Below are 16,372 nucleotides of genomic sequence, written 5' to 3' on the forward strand. Positions count from 1 at the left end.
CCTACCCTCCCCCTCCTGCCCTCAATCTTTCCCAGCATCAGGGTCTTTTCAAATGAGTCAGCTCTTCACATCAGGTGGCCAAAGTAGTGGAGTTTCAGCTTCAACATCAGTCCTTCCAATGAACACTCAGGACTGATCTCCTTTAGGATGGACTGGTTGGATCTCTTTGCAGTCCAAGGGACTCTCAAGAGTCTTCTCCAACACCACAGTTCAAAAGCATCAATTCTTCGGCACTCAGTTTTCATTACAGTCCAACTCTCACATTCATACATGACTACTGGAAAAACCATAGTCTTGACTAGACAGACTTTTGTTGACAAAGTAATGTCTCTGCTTTTTAATATGCTGTCTAGGTTGGTCATAACTTTCCTTTCAAGGAGTAAGCGTCTTTTAATTTCATGGCTGCAATCACCATCTGTAGTGATTTTGGAGCCCCAAAAAATAAAGTCAGCCACCGTTTGCACTGTTTCTCCATCTGTTTGCCATGAAGTGATGGGACCAGATGCCATGACCTTTGTTTTCTGAATGTTGAGCTTTAAGCCAACTTTTTCACTCTCCACTTTCACTTTCATCAAGAGACTCTTTAGTTCTTCTTCACTTTCTGCCATAAGGGTGGTGTCATCTACATATCTGAGGTTATTGATATTTCTCCCAGCAATCTTGATTCCAGCTTGTGCTTCTTCCAGCCCAGTGTTTCTCTTGATGTACTCTGCATATAAGTTAAATAAGCAGGGTGACAATATACAGCCTTGACGTACTCCTTTTTCTATTTGGAACCTGTGTGTTGTTCCATGTCCTGTTCTAACTGTTGTTTCCTGACTGCATAGAGGTTTCTCAAGAGGCAGGTCAGGTGATCTGGTTTAGGTATAGTTATTTTAATATTTTTGTCTTTTAACTTTTATAGTAGGATTAAAAGAAATTTACCTATCACCATTACAGTATTCTGTATTTGTATATTTATAGTAGTGAAAACTGTGGTGTTGGAGAAGACTCTTGAGAGTCCCTTGGACTGCAAGGAGATCCAACCAGTCCATCCTAAAGGAGACCAGTCCTGGGTGTTCATTGGAAGGACTGATGCTGAGGCTGAAACTCCAGTACTTTGGCCACCTCATGCGAAGAGTTGACTCATTGGAAAAGACCCTGATGCCGGGAGGGATTGGGGGCAAGAGGAGAAGGGGACGACAGAGGATGAGATGGCTGGATGGCATCACTGACTCGATGCACATGAGTTTGGGTGAACTCCAGGAGTTGGTGATGGACCAGGAGGCGTGGCATGCTGAGATTCATGGGGTTGCAAAGAGTCCGACATGACTGAGCGACTGAACGGAACTTACTGAAGTGTTAGTCACTTAGTCATGTCTGATTCTTTATGATCCCATGAACTGTAGTCTGCTAGGCTCTTCTGTCCATGAAATTCTTCAAGCAAGAATATTGGAGTGGGTAGCCTAAGTCCCCTACATACAAATGAGTTGTGTTCTGAAAGCAAGTTCATAAGTCCAGTTTGTCCTAAGTCCACCAAAGTTAGCCTAGGTACCCAGCTAACACAATCGGCTGTGTGATACTGTACTATAATAGGTTTTTTTTTTAATTAAAAAAATTAATTGAAGGATAATTATTTTACAATGCTATGTTAGTTTTTGCTGAACAACAATGTGAATCAACTATAAGTATACATATATTCCATTCCACCCCTTTAGGTCATCACAGAGCAGTGAGCTGGGCTCACTGTGTTATACAGAGCTTCCCACTAGCTATACATTCTACACATGGTGGTGTGTGTCAGTCAGTGCTGCTCTGTCAATTTATCCCACCCTCTCCTTCCTGCATTCTCTACTTCTGCCCTGCAAATAGGTTCATCGGTACTCTTTTTCTAGAGTCCATAGATATGTGTTAATAGATGATATTTGTTTTTCTCTTTCTGCCTGACTTCATTATATGTTTATAGTACTTTTCACACAAGGGATATGTAAAAAACAAAAAATAAAGTATTTTTAATCTTACAGTACAGTACCTTGAAAAGTATAGCAGTACAGTACAACAGCTGGCATACAGAGGCTGGCGTTGCATGAACAGGCAAGAAGAGTTACTGATGGGAGGAGGGAGAGAAGGTGGGAGATGAGAGACAGAGGGCAAGCTACAGTTTGCCTCATATTGATGGAAGTTTGCAACTTGAATGTTCATATGTACTTACTGTACCTGTGCCAGCCAATTTTATACTTTCTTATGCTGTTATGTTGCTGTTTAGTGAGTCTTCATTTCAACCTGAAGAGTTGGTGAGTAGGTCTAGTGGTGATGAACTCCCTCAACTTTTGTTTATTTGGGAAATATTTTAGTTTTCCTTCCTTTTTGAAAGACAGCTTGCCATTATAGTATTCTTGGTTGACAGCTTTTATCTTTTAGCACTTTGAATATATCCTCCTTCTGACCTGCAAAGTTTTTGCTGAGAAAGTCACGTGATTCCCTTGTACATGAGAAGTTGCCTTTTTCTTGTGCTTTCAAAATTCCATCTTTGGTTTGACTTTTGACAGTTTAATCTTAATTTGTCTCATTGGAGATTTCTTTGAGTTCCTTTTCTTTGGGGTATTTTGGACTTCTTGGATCTGGGAATCCATTTCCTTCCTCAGATTTGGGAAGCTTTCAGCCATTATTTCTTTGAATAAAGTTTCTGGTCATTTTTTCTTCTGTACATAAATTGGTCTGCTTGTTGGTGTCTGGCAAGTTCCTTAGATTTTTTTTTTTAACTTTTTTTTCTTATGCTTTTGTGTTTTTGTTTTTAATTTTCATGGTTGTGCCACACAGCATGTGGGATATTAGTTCCCCAACCAGGGATCAAACCTATGCCCCTTGCATTGGAAGTGCAGTCTTAACTACTGGACTGCCAGAGAAGTCCCATTGCTTTTGTAACTAAGTGATTCCTGATCACTTTTCTTAGACCTTTCTGCTTGATAGTTTCCTGTTGAACCCCTCTAGTGAAATTTTATTTCAGTTATTATATATTTTAGCTCTATGATTTTTGCTTGGCAGGCATATATGTGTGTGTGGGTGTATATACACGTATGTGGGTGTGTATATATTTAATAATTAGTATTTTATGTTGGAATTCTCACTTTGTTCATGCATTGTTTTCCTCACTTAAGTGAACACATGTGTGATGGTTATTTTGAATCTGTCCAGTAAATGATAAATCTCTAGTTCACTATGGTCTCTTTCTAGAGATTTATCCTGTGTCCTTTGGAACATAGTTGCCTGTTTCTTCATCTTCCTTGACTCTCTTTGTTGGTATCTGTGCATTAGACAAAGCAAGCAACTCTCCAGTCTTAATGGATTGGCCTCATATAGTAGAAGATCCCTACCAGTCAGCTCAGCCAGAGATTCCGATGGCATCTCAAAACTTTATGCTAGTCCCACATGCTTACTTTGTTCTTTGCAGCCCCCTAGTATCTGGGTTTGGAGAAGGCAATGGCACCCACTCCACTACTCTTGCCTGGAAAATCCCATGGATGGAGGAGCCTGGTGGGCTGCAGTCCATGGGGTCTCAAAGAGTTGGACACTACTGCGCGACTTCACTTTCACTTTTCACTTTCATGCATTGGAGAAGGAAATGGCAACCCACTCCAGTGTTCTTGCCTGGAGAATCCCAGGGATGGGGGAGCCTGGTGGGCTGCCGTCTATGGGGTCGCACAGAATCGGACACGACTGAAGTGACTTAGCAGCAGCAGCAGCAGCAGCAGCAGTATCTGGGTTATGCTGGATCCCCTCAGAGCATCAAAACTAGTAATACTGAAGCCATTTTTCAGGCCTCTTCTAAAAAAGTTGGATCATTTGATGCTTCATCTAACTGTTTCCCTCCCTAGGGAGAAGCTAAGAGCTGGGCTTTTTAATCCAGTTGCTCTGTGCTGAGCTGGAGGAGGAGCAACGCTAGCCCAAACCTTGGTCTCTATTCTCATAAACTCCTTTGTGGATAAATTATGTCAGTATCATCACTGCTCAGTGGAATGCAAGAGAGACCCCCACCCCGACCCCACCCCTACCCTGCACTCTGGGCAGCCCCCAGAAAAGTTAAGGCATTGAAGTTGTGGACTAATTCTGTAGCTCCACAGGGAGAAACTATGGTTGTGGCGGGGCAGTGGTTATCCACTCACTGTATGCTTAGTGAAAGAGTAGAGTGAAAAAGCTGACTTAAAACCCAACATTCAGAAAATGAAGATCATAGCATTGGGTCCCATCACTTCATGGCAAACAGATGGGGAAACAATGGAAACAGTGACAGACTTTATTTTTCTGGGCTCCAGAATCACTGCAGATGGTGACTGCAGCCATGAAATTAAGAGATGCTTGCTCCTTGGAAGAAAAGCTATGACAAACCTAGACAGCATATTAAAAAGCAGAAACATTGCTTTACCAACAAAGGTCCATCTAGTCAAAGCTTTGGTTTTTCCTGTAGTCATGTTGTGAGAGTTGGACCATAAAGAAAGCTGAGCACTGAAGAATTGATGCTTTTGAACTGTGATGTTGGAGAAGACTCCTGAGAGTCCCTTGGACAGCAAGGAGGTCAAACCAGTCAACTGGAGGACTGAAGCTGAAGCTCCAATACTCTGGCCACCTGATATGAAGAACTGACTCATTGGAAAAGACCCTGATGCTGGGAAAGATTGAAGGCAGGAGGAGAAGGGGATAACAGAGGATGAGATGGTTGGATGGCATCACCAACTCAATGAACGTGAGTTTGAGCAAGCTCTGGGAGTTGATGGATAGGGAAGCCTGCGTGCTACAGCCCATGGAGTTGCAAAGAGTTGGGCACGACTGAGCAACTGAACTGACTGACTATACTTAGCCAGGGGGAGCAGCTATGGCAACTGCCTACCCAAACCTCTTGTTTCTGTGTTCGCTAGCCCCCAGACAGCTAGACATTTCCAGGTCCTGTCAGCACGCTGAGACAGATAAGACAGAACCCATTAGTTTGAGTAGACCCCATAAAGTTGGGGTTTTGGACATGTGGACCAATTCTTTCTTTGTCCAGGGGGAAGCTGAGAGCTAGAATTTTCTTCTCTGCTAATCTTGTACTGAGCTGTAGAGAATAGCGACGGTGACTACTATTCCAAGCCACGGTCTCTGTCCTCCCCCAGGTAGCTTGATTATGCCAGTTCTGACAGTATCTTATGCAAGACCAACAAGATAGAAGCCTTTCCTCTGAGGAGCCCCCGTGGAAAGGTTGGCGCATTGGACACACAGACCACTGCTTTTCCTTTGTAGGGATTAGCTGTGGGCTGGAGGGTTTCATCCTGATTGTACGGCACTGTGTTAGTGGTAGGAATTCTGGTGAGAAGGTGTCCTGAATTTCCCTACCAGTTTTTAATGAGTCTTCTCACTCGTTCATCCAGCATTCAGGTGCTTTTCAATTAGTTTCTGTATTCCTCACAAAAGGGGATTTGTCCTGAATTGTTAGGGGTTGAGAGAACCCAGAAGTACTTATTCTGACATTTTGCTAATGTCATTTCCCACCAAGGTATTTGTTTTTAACTTTTAATTGATATTTGAAGTACAAACACTAATGACTAGCCGTTTTAATGTGTTCAGAGTTTTGTCAGTGTCTTAGAAACTTCTGTATTTCACTTTTAGAGATTGAAAAAAGCTTCTGAGGGGATAACTTAGGTAGCTTTGGAAAATGGTGTTGTAACTGGTTATTCTCAAGCTAAATTAAAAGAAGTTATCCATAACAACTGTATTCTATTTGGTAAAATTGTTTTTTATGAGAATATATTTAGCAGTTCCAAAATACTATACACATATGTAGAACAGAGAACTAAATTAATTGTATGAAATGATAGCCAAGCACTCACTGTCAGAAGAAAGTTCCAAGTAAGGGTGAAGTCTAGAATGAAGCACATTGTGCTTGATTATCATCACATATGTTTCTGTTTATAAACATTTGAGTATATTAAAATATTTATAGATATGTGTGTATATGTGGGTTAGTATAGGTTCATATATTTCCTACTGTATTTTCTGAGAAAACCTAAAGGTAATGACATCCCACTAGCAGTAAGCATCTTGTTTTCAGGTCTTGTTTTCTAAATATTGTTTCTAATTAAAAGAGTCAGGAATTTCTGAAAAAGTTGCTGATTCTAGAGCAAAGGCAGACAAAGTACCAGATGACCTTGTGGAGCTTTTTTTTAGTGCCAGAAATTGGATGTCCAGTTGTTCCAGCATCATTTGTTGAGAAGACCATCTCTTCTCCATTCTGTTGCCTTTGCTCCTTTGTCAGAGGTTAGTTGACTGTATTTGTGTGTGTCTGTTTCTGGGCTCTCTATTCTGTTGCATTGATCTGTTTTCTACTCTTTTGCCAATACCACATGGTCTTCATTTCTTGGTCTTTATAGTAAGTCTTGAAGTTTGGTGTCAGTCTTTCAGTTTAGTTTGTTTCTTTTAATATTGAATTGAGTGTTCTGGATCTTTTGCCTCTCCGTGTAAACTTTAGAACCAGTTGGTCAGTATCTATAAAATAACTTGCTGTGATTTTGATTGGGATTGTGTTGAATCTGTAGATCAAGTTGGGAAGAAATGAAGATTTTTCGTTTGTTCATTGAAACTTTGTAGATTTCCTCATATAGGTCTTACACATACTTTGAATTTGTACCTAAGTATTTTATGTTGAAACTTCTACTTATCTGTCACTAGTATATAGAAAATCAATTGATTTTTATTTATTAACACTTTATCCTGCAACCCTGCTGTAATCACTTCTTATTTTCACAAGTTTTTTGTTCATTCTTTCTGATTTTCTGTATGCTTGGCCATATCATCTAAGAACAAGTTGAATTTTTCTTCTTAATCTGTGTATCTTTTATTTCCTTTTCTTATGTTATTGCATTAGCTCAGTATGAGTTTGAAAAGGAAGGGGGTACCTACCTGATCTAATCAGTAAAACTGGTTTTTTTCCAGTCAGTATGCTGTTAGCTATAGGCTTTTATAGATCTTCTTTGTCAGGTTGAAGAAGTTCCCCTCTGTTCCTAGTTTGCTGAGAATTTTTGTCCTGAATGGTGTTGAATTTTGTCAAATTCTTTTTCTACATCTGTTGATTCCTTTAACCTGTTGATATGATGGTTGATTATATTAGTTTTCACATGTACCAATCTTGAAGCCCTGTAGTAAATCCCACTTGATTATGGTATATAATTCTCTTTTACGTTGTTGGATTTGATTTGCTACTATTGTGTTCAGAATTTTTGCATCTGTGTGCATGACAGATACTGGTTTGTCATTTTCTTATTTTTGTCTTTCTGGTTTTAGTATTGGGTGATGCAGGCCTCAAGGAAGGAGTTAGTATTCTCTGCTTTTATCTTCTGAAAGAGATTGTAGAAATTTTGTATAATTTTTTTCTTAAGTGTTTGATAGAATCTACCAGTGAACCCATCTGGGCTGATCCTTTCTGTCTTTGAACCTTATTAATTATCAGTTCAATTTCTTTAATAGATATAGGCTTATTTAGATTGTTTTTATTGATGGTTCTTTTTATCTGATTTGCTTGACTGTTTAAACTTAGGAATTAATATTGTTGTTGTTCAGTTGCTAAGTTGTGTCTTAACCCTTTGCAGCCCCATGGACTGCAGCACTCCAGGCTTCCCTGTCCTTTACTATTTCCCAGAGTTTGCTCAGATTCTTGTCCATTGAGTTGGTGATGCCATCCAGCCATCTCATCCTCTGCCACCCTCTTCTTCCCCTGCCCTCAATCTTTCCCACCATGAGGGTCTTTTCCAGTGAGTCGACTCAGGTGGCCAAAGTTTTGAAGCTTCAGCATCAGTCCTTCTAATGAATGTTAAGGGTTGATTTCCTTTAGGATTGACTGGTTTCCTTTAGGATTAACTTGCAGTGCAAGTGACTCTCAAGGGTCTTTTCCAGCACCACAGTTCAAAAGCATCAATTCTTCAGCCCTCAGCCTTCTTTATGGTCCAACTCTCCCATCCGTACATGACTACTGGAAAAAACATAGCTCTGACTATATGGACCTTTGTTGGCACAGTGATGTCTCTGCTTTTTAATACACTATCTAGTTTTGTCATAGCTTTTTCCTTCCAAGGAGGAAGCATCTTTTAATTTTGTGGCTGACCCCATCTGCAGTGGTTTTGGAGCCCAGGAAAATAAAATCTGTCAGTGCTTCCGCTTTTTCCCCTTCTGTTTGCCATGAAGTGATGGGACTGCATGCCATGATCTTCATTTTTTAATGTTGAGTTAGAAAAGGTTATGTTATCTTTTATTATACTTCTTAAATTATTAAAATACTGTCAGTACTTCATGATGTTATCTTAGATTTACTTATTATGACACATGAATAAAGTACAACTTTTTTCTTCCAGCCCAGTGTATTAATTGTAACCTACAAGGAACCTGCAAAATCATCTTCTCAGTTTGGGTCCTACAAGCAAGCTGAATGGAGGCCAGATAGTACCATGATAGCTGTGTCAGTAAGTAGATTTTTTTTTTCTTATGAAATCATTACATTGCATCTAAATTGGATTTTCTTTGGTGAGATCTTTTTACTCTTTCACACCCTTTAGTATTTACTGTCTGTGATAGCAGTTGTTCTATTTAGGTTACTCCTCCTACTATATCTTCTTTCTTGATTCTTCTACTTCTTCCCATCCCTAAATGGTGCCTACTTTGTTTTCTTTTTATTCCTCTCATTTTCCTTAAAGTCTAATCCAGATTTTTTAAGCTTTCGTCTATATTCACATGGTATTCTCAAATTTATACTATGAATCCTTCCCTTTATTCCCAAGGATGTTTCACAAAAATGATAAATTTTGTGTTTATGTCATACAACATTCTCATATCCATTTGAATTCATTTCTGTATCTCTTCTCTGGTCCATTAATGTGCTTAGATCTGGTTGATCTTACCTTTTCAAATTCTATTTTTTCATTGTCATCATCACCTAATTTGTGAAGTAGCATTGTTAACATTTATTGAGCACCTTCTATGAAAGTGTTGTTATAATTAGATTATGTGCATCATCTCTTTTAATCTTTAAATGAACACTTCAAAGTAAATACAATTGCCGTTTCTAGTAGATTAGTTGTATTGAGGGTTTGAGAAATTAAGTTTTATCCAGTTACACAGATAGTATATATTAGAGAGAAGGGCTTTAAAATGAGGTACTTAGATTCCATTTACTGTCCTTTCAACTACTGCACTAATTTATCTCTCTGCTTTCAATCCTTTTCCAGTTCATGCTGTTTAATACTGACTGGGTTAATCATCCAAAAATGCCTCCATAAAATAAAAAATATTGAGTAGTTACTCACTTCCTATAGAAAGGTTTAGCAGATTACCAACTATGTATCATATCTACTCTGCTTCCTGTTGGTATGTGGACTATAAGAATAGTTTTGCATATTTAAATGATTGAAAACAATCAAAGAGGAAAAATATTTTTGACAGTTGAAAATTATTTAAAATTTAAATTTTACTATCCATAAATAACATTTCCTTGAAAATACCTATTTATTTACATGTTGTTTATGGCTGCTTTCAAGTGACAGCATCTGAGTTGAATACTCCCAACAGTGACCATATATGGTGCTTCATCTCTTCACTCTTCTGCTCAGTGTACTATAAATTATAATGAAACATTTATAAATTTTGTGTTTCAAGTACCATGCATATTGCTGTACTGTGACATTTCATATTATTTTTATTACTAGTGCATAAGGAATGAAATCGTGTAGGAATGAAATCGTGTCGGAATGAAAGAAGTGAAAAATAAATTTTGAATGTCATGGTTTTAAAGCACATGGGAGTGTGCATTATTTTACTATTGAATCAGATGGCAACATATTGTTTATTTTAGAATGACTATAGTGATGTGAAAAGAATACAATGTAAGTTGACATTACCCAGCTAAGTACTCATCATAGTATTCTCAACTCACTGAAATTAGTAGTCAGGAAAAGTTAGAAAATTTAAAATGGACTCTTATCACATCAGAACTTTTTTCACAAACATAAACAATTAAAATGAAAGTGCAATCAAAGTACATTTCCTTGGTTCTTATGATGAACTGACAGATGTTAATTCTTCTCAGTTGTTATTTGAATAGTTAAGGCAGAGTGTGAAATGATTATGAATTATTCCCCATGAATAGCATGTGTGAAACAATAGGTAAAAAATTTTCAAAAAGGTTGAGAAAGCACTAATTCGGTATAACCTGAAGTAGAATCTGCTAACGTGTTTTAATTGATGGTGGTAAAAACATGGAGCAGAAAAAGGCTTAGTTGGCAAATTTACAAAACTAATCATTGTGTAAACATTGTAAAACAGATGGTTATATTTTAAGTTTTTGTTAGAAATAGAAGCTGAATATTCTGACTTACCCAAGCCCAAAGCCTTTCAATGACTTAGCAGTCAGAAATTTATATGTGGTTAAGCCATTTTGATGACAACTAATGCAGATAATGCCACCCTTATGGCAGAAAGTGAAGAGGAACTCAAAAGCCTCTTGATGAAAGTGAAAGAGGAGAGTGAAAAAGTTGGCTTAAAGCTCAACATTCAGAAAACGAGGATCATAGCATCTGGTCCCATCACTTCATGGCAAATTGATGGAGAAACAGTGGAAATAGTGAAGGACTTTATTTTCTTGGGCTCCAAAATCACTGCAGATGGTGACTGCAGCCATGAAATTCAAAGACGCTTACTCCTTGGAAGGAAAGTTATGACCAACCTAGATAGTATATTCAAAAGCAGAGACATTACTTTGCCAACAAAGGTCCATCTAGTCAAGACTACGGTTTTTCCTGTGGTCATGTATGGATGTGAGAGTTGGACTGTGAAGAAGGCTGAGTGCCGAAGAATTGATGCTTTTGAAGTGTGGTGTTGGAGAAGACTCTTGAGAGTCCCTTGGACTGCAAGGAGATCCAACCAGTCCATCCCAAAGGAGATCAGTCCAGGGTGTTCATTGGAAGGACTGATGCTGAAGCTGAAACTCCAATACTTTGGCCACCTCATGCGAAGAGTTGACTCATTGGAAAAGACCCTGATGCTGGGAGGGATTGGGGGCAGGAGGAGAAGGGGATGAGAGAGGACGAAATTGCTGGATGGCATCACCGACTCGATGGACGTGAGTTTGGGTAAACTCTGGGAGTTGGTGATGGACAGGGAGGCCTGGCATGCTGTGATTCATGGGGTCGCAAAGAGTCCTACACAACTGAGCGACTGAACTGATTGTTTGAATTACAAGTAATGTCAGGCTGCTTTTTATACTTCCATTGCTGTCAAAAGTTAACAAGAAGTGAGATGTCTAAGACAGTTTAGCAATGGATATTTTTTCTGAACTCAAAACCATGATTCTGATAATATTTTTTTGAACTTTGATGCTGTTGTGGAAGAAATTTCCATATTTCAGAACCCATTAATTGTACAAATGAGGAGTGCTTCCACCTGACCTTCAGTTGGAAGTGATTACAATGTAATGACATGTTAACATGCAAACATAAAAGAAATCTAGTAGACTTTATAATTGCCTATCAAGTAATGAATGTGTTCAATTAAAATCATGCTCATGGATTGATATCAGTATTTGGTAGTATGGGTTTGAAAAGACATTTTCACATGAAATTTGTAAAATTACACATTAGCATTGAGGAAACTTTGAGGAATCAATTTTGATCATCAGATCAGGTCAGATCAGTCGCTCAGTCATGTCCGACTCTTTGCAACCCCATGAATCGCAGCACACCAGGCCTCCCTGTCCATCACCAACTCCCGGAGTTCACTCAGACTCATGTCCATCGAGTCAGTGATGCCATCCAGCCATCTCATCCTCTGTCGTCCCCTTCTCCTCTTGCCCCCAATTCTCCCAGCATCAGAGTCTTTTCCAATGAGTCAACTCTTCACATGAGGTGGCCAAAGTACTGGAGTTTCAGCTTTAGCATCATTCTTTCCAAAGAAATCCCAGGGCTGATCTCCTTCAGAATGGACTGGTTGGATCTCCTTGCAGTCCAAGGGACTCTCAAGAGTCTTCTCCAACACCACAGTTCAAAACCATCAATTCTTCGGCACTCAGCCTTCTTCACAGTCCAACTCTCACATCCATACACGACCACAGGAAAAACCGTAGTCTTGACTAGACGAACCTCTGTTGGCAAAGTAATGTCTCTGCTTTTCAATATGCTATCTAGGTTGGTCATAACTTTCCTTCCAAAGAGTAAGCGCCTTTTAATTTCATGGCTGCAGTCACCATCTGCAGTGATTTTGGAGCCCAGAAAAATAAAGTCTGACACTGTTTCCACTGTTTCCCCATCTATTTCCATGAAGTGATGGGACTGGATGCCGTGATCTTTGTTTTCTGAATGTTGAGCTTTAAGCCAACTTTTTCACTCTCCACTTCACTTTCATCAAGAGGCTTTTGAGTTCCTCTTCACTTTTTGCCATAAGAGTGGTGTCATCTGCATGTCTGAGGTTATTGATATTTCTCCTGGCGATCTTGATTCCAGCTTGTGTTTCTTCCAGTCCAGTGTTTCTCATGATGTACTCTGCATATAAGTTAAATAAACAGGGTGACAATATACAGCCTTGACGTACTCCTTTTCCTATTTGGAACCAGTCTGTTCCATGTCCAGTTCTGACTGTTGCTTCCTGACCTGCATACAGATTTCTCAAGAGGTAGATCAGGTGGTCTGCTATTCCCATCTCTTTCAGAATTTTCCAGTTTATTGTGATCCACACAGACAAAAGCTTTGGCATAGTCAATAAAGCAGAAATAGATGTTTTTCTGGAACTCTCTTGCTTTTTCCATGATCCAGTGGATGTTGGCAGTTTGGTCTCTGGTTCCTCTGCCTTTTCTAAAACCAGCTTGAACATCAGGAAGTTCACGGTTCACATATTGCTGAAGCCTGGCTTGGAGAATTTTGAGCATTACTAGCGTGTGAGATGAGTGCAATTGTGCAGTAGTTTGAGCATTCTTTGGCATTGCCTTTTGATCATAGGGAATACTAACTTTAGTTTTAATTGAAATATAGTTAATTTACATGTTGTGTTAGTTTCTGTTGTACAGCAAAGTGATTCAGTTATATATATATATTTACATCCTTTTCCTTTGTGGTTTGTTACAGGATATTAAATATAGTTCCCTGTGCTGTATAGTAGGACCTTGGTTATTTATTACATATTTAGTTGTCTGTATCTGCTAATCCCAAATTCCTGATTTATCCTTCCTACCCCTCCTTCCCCCTTTAGTAACCATAAATTTGTTTTCTATGTCTGTGAGTCTGTTTCTGTTTTGTGAAAAAGTTCATTTGCATCATATTTTAGATTCCATATGTAAGTGGTATCATATAATATTTGTCTTTGTGTATCTGACTTACTTTCCTTATGATAATCTCTGAGTCCATCCATGTTGCTGCAAATGGGCATTATTTCATTCTTTCTACTGCTGAGTAATAATTCCACTGTATGTACAACATCTTTTATTCATTCATCTGTCGATGGACACTTAGGTTGCTTTCCTGTCTTTGTTGTTGTTCAGTTGCTAAGTCGAGTCTGACTCTGCAACCCCATGGACTGCAGCATGCCACACTATCTCCCAGAGTTTGCTCAGACTCGTGTCCATTGAGTCGATGATGCCATCTAACCATCTCAGTCTCTATTGCCCTGTTCTCTTGTACTCAGTCTTTTCCAGCATCAGGGTCTTTTCCAGTCAGTAAGCTCTTCAAATCAGGTGGCCAGGGTATTGGAGCTTTAGCTTCAGCATCTGTCCATCCCAGTGAATATTCAGGGTTGATTTCCTTTAGGATTGACTGGTTTCATCTCCCTTCTGTTCAAGGGACTCTCAAGAGTCTTCTTCAGCACCCCAGTTTGAAAGCATTAATTCTTTGGCACTGAGCTTTCTTTATGGTCCAACTCTCCCATTTGTACATGACTACTGGAAAAACCATAGCTTTGACTATACAGACCTTTGTCACCAATGTAATGTTTCTGCCTTTTGTTATCCTGTCTAGATTTGTCATAGCTTTCCTTCCAAGGAGCAAGCCCTGTCAGGATTTACTTCTGGGAGCAGTCACAGCATGCTTTTTGGTAACTGTGTTGTATTCCCACATGGCTCAGCAGGTAAAGTGTCTGCCTGCAATGCAGGAGATGCAGGAAATGCAGGTTTTGGTCCCTGGGTTGGGAAGATCCTCTGGAGAAGGAAATGGCTACTCACTCCAGTATTCTTGCCTAGGAAATTGCATGGACAGAGGAGCCTGGCAGGCTTTAGTCCATCAGGTGGCAAGAGAGTCAGACACCATTTAAAGAATAAGAACAACAGCAACTGAGAAAAGAAGAAAGTTAGGAATGTGGTTTCAGTCTTTCCAACTTAGCAGAAGCTAACTTAAAGTAAACCATTTTATCCCATTGTTCAACTTTCATTTGCCTCTGCCTGCAAGAGAGGTTATATTTTATCTTCATTTTTTATATTATAATGTACAATAATTTTGGAGAAGGCAATGGCAACCCACTCCAGTACTCTTGCCTGGAAAATCCCATGGATGGAGGGGCCTGGTAGGCTGCAGTCCATGGGGTCGCTAGGAGTCGGATACGACTGAGCGACTTCACTTTCACTTTTCACTTTCATGCATCGGAGAAGGAAATGGCAACCCACTCCAGTGTTCTTGCCTGGAGAATCCCAGGGACAGGGGAGCCTGGTGGGCTGCTGTCTATGGGGTTGCACAGAGTCGGATACGACTGAAGCGACTTAGCAGCAGCAGCAGTACAATAATGTAGAATAATACAGATGGAGAACTATTAGTTTTTTGATAATAGTTTAGTAAGGTCACTGGTATTTTTGTATTATCTGTTTAGTGAGGCAATCACTTGAAGTAGGAATTATTCTTGCCTTGAAAATTCCATGGACAGTGGAGCCTGGCCTGGACTGCATGGGGTCACAAGGAGTTGAACACGACTGATCACACACAGTACAAAGCAATCATTCTTCTTTGCAGTCATTTGTACTAAAAGAAAATCTATCATGGGACACATAAAAATAATCTTAAAAATTGTATATTACCATGCCATGTGTATTAGATAAGTGAACTTTCTAGATAATTAGAAGTTTAATTGGATTCTAGAGTTTTGTAGTTTTGATGGTTCTTTGTCTCAAATGTATTTTACATTTTCTTAGACTCATACATGAATCCATTGATTGTGAATTAACTACTTAAAAATTGAGTTATTATGATGGTTAACTTTTTTGGTGTCTGCTGTGTGCTAGGCACTATTTAAGTGCCTATGTGTATTAAAATTATTTTTCATAACAACCCTCTGATGATAGGTAATTTTGTTACTTCCATCATAGAGTTGAGTTGACTGTGGTAGACAGGTTAAAGCACCCGCCCCAGATTACATACCGGAGAAGGCAATGGCACCCCACTCCAGTACTCTTGCCTGGAAAATCCCATGGACGGAGGAGCCTAGTAGGCTGCAGTCCATGGGGTCGCTGAGAGTCGGATACGACTGAGCAACTTCACTTTCACTTTTCACTTTCCTGCATTGGAGAAGGAAATGGCAACCCACTCCAGTGTTCTTGCCTGGAGAATCCCAGAGACAGGGGAGCCTGGTGGGCTGCCGTCCATGGGATCGCACAGAGTCGGACACAACTTAAGCGATTTAGCAACAGCCCCAGATTACATAGATACTGTGTACCTCAGATCAGACTACTGATAATGAAATTCTAACCCATGAAGCCTGGTTCTAGAATTTGAAAGTCTTAATAATTTTGCTTTACTGCCTTTCACTGTTAGCATGGTTGTTTAATCCTACTAGTTATTATGGAATAAAGCTTAATCTAGGAGATATTTTGCAATTTGCTTTTACAAAAACATCAATAGACTGTGTGAGAAGCATATACAGTTGTATGACCTGTAGAGCAATACAGCATCATTCTCTGTCTGCACTTTTAAGTCAAAACCAAAGCAATTTTTACGGCCTTCCCCCCAATTGCCAAGAATAGTCATTGTGTGCTCTGGCATGAAAATTCTATTACTATATCATCAACAGAGCCACAGTTACCTCCTTATCAAATTGTACCTTGATATTTTAAGTGTGAGAAAGAAAATCCTTTACCATTTGAAGAATTGGCCCATAGTGTTTGGGAGTGTTTTCTCTGAATATCAAAAGTAGAATATCATTTTAGTAGATATCATACTAGGCCATAAATATCCCTACAGTTTTCCTCAGTTTCAGACAATTAATATATATATATATGTACATTGCTGCTTAGTCACTTCAGTCATGTCCGACTCTGTGTGAACCCTATAGATGGCAGCCCACCAGGCTCCGCCGTCCCTGGGATTCTCCAGGCAAGAACATTGGGGTGGGTTGCCATTTCCTTCTCCAATGCATG

General features: G+C 39.4%; 1 protein-coding gene across 4 annotated transcripts in view; it reads left to right on the top strand.

The window, feature by feature from the left end:
* The window catches only part of RIC1 (RIC1 homolog, RAB6A GEF complex partner 1), a 145,942-nt gene that overhangs the window by 32,906 nt on the left and 96,664 nt on the right, over positions 1–16,372 (top strand). For all 4 annotated transcript variants that reach the window (XM_070375852.1, XM_070375855.1, XM_070375853.1 and 1 more), the window contains exon 2: positions 8,355–8,462. In XM_070375852.1, the coding sequence (XP_070231953.1) occupies positions 8,355–8,462 (108 nt within the window). The remainder of the gene's footprint in view (positions 1–8,354; positions 8,463–16,372) is intronic.

This window comes from Bos mutus, chromosome 8 (assembly GCF_027580195.1).
Source record: "Bos mutus isolate GX-2022 chromosome 8, NWIPB_WYAK_1.1, whole genome shotgun sequence".
Taxonomy (NCBI): domain Eukaryota; kingdom Metazoa; phylum Chordata; class Mammalia; order Artiodactyla; family Bovidae; genus Bos; species Bos mutus.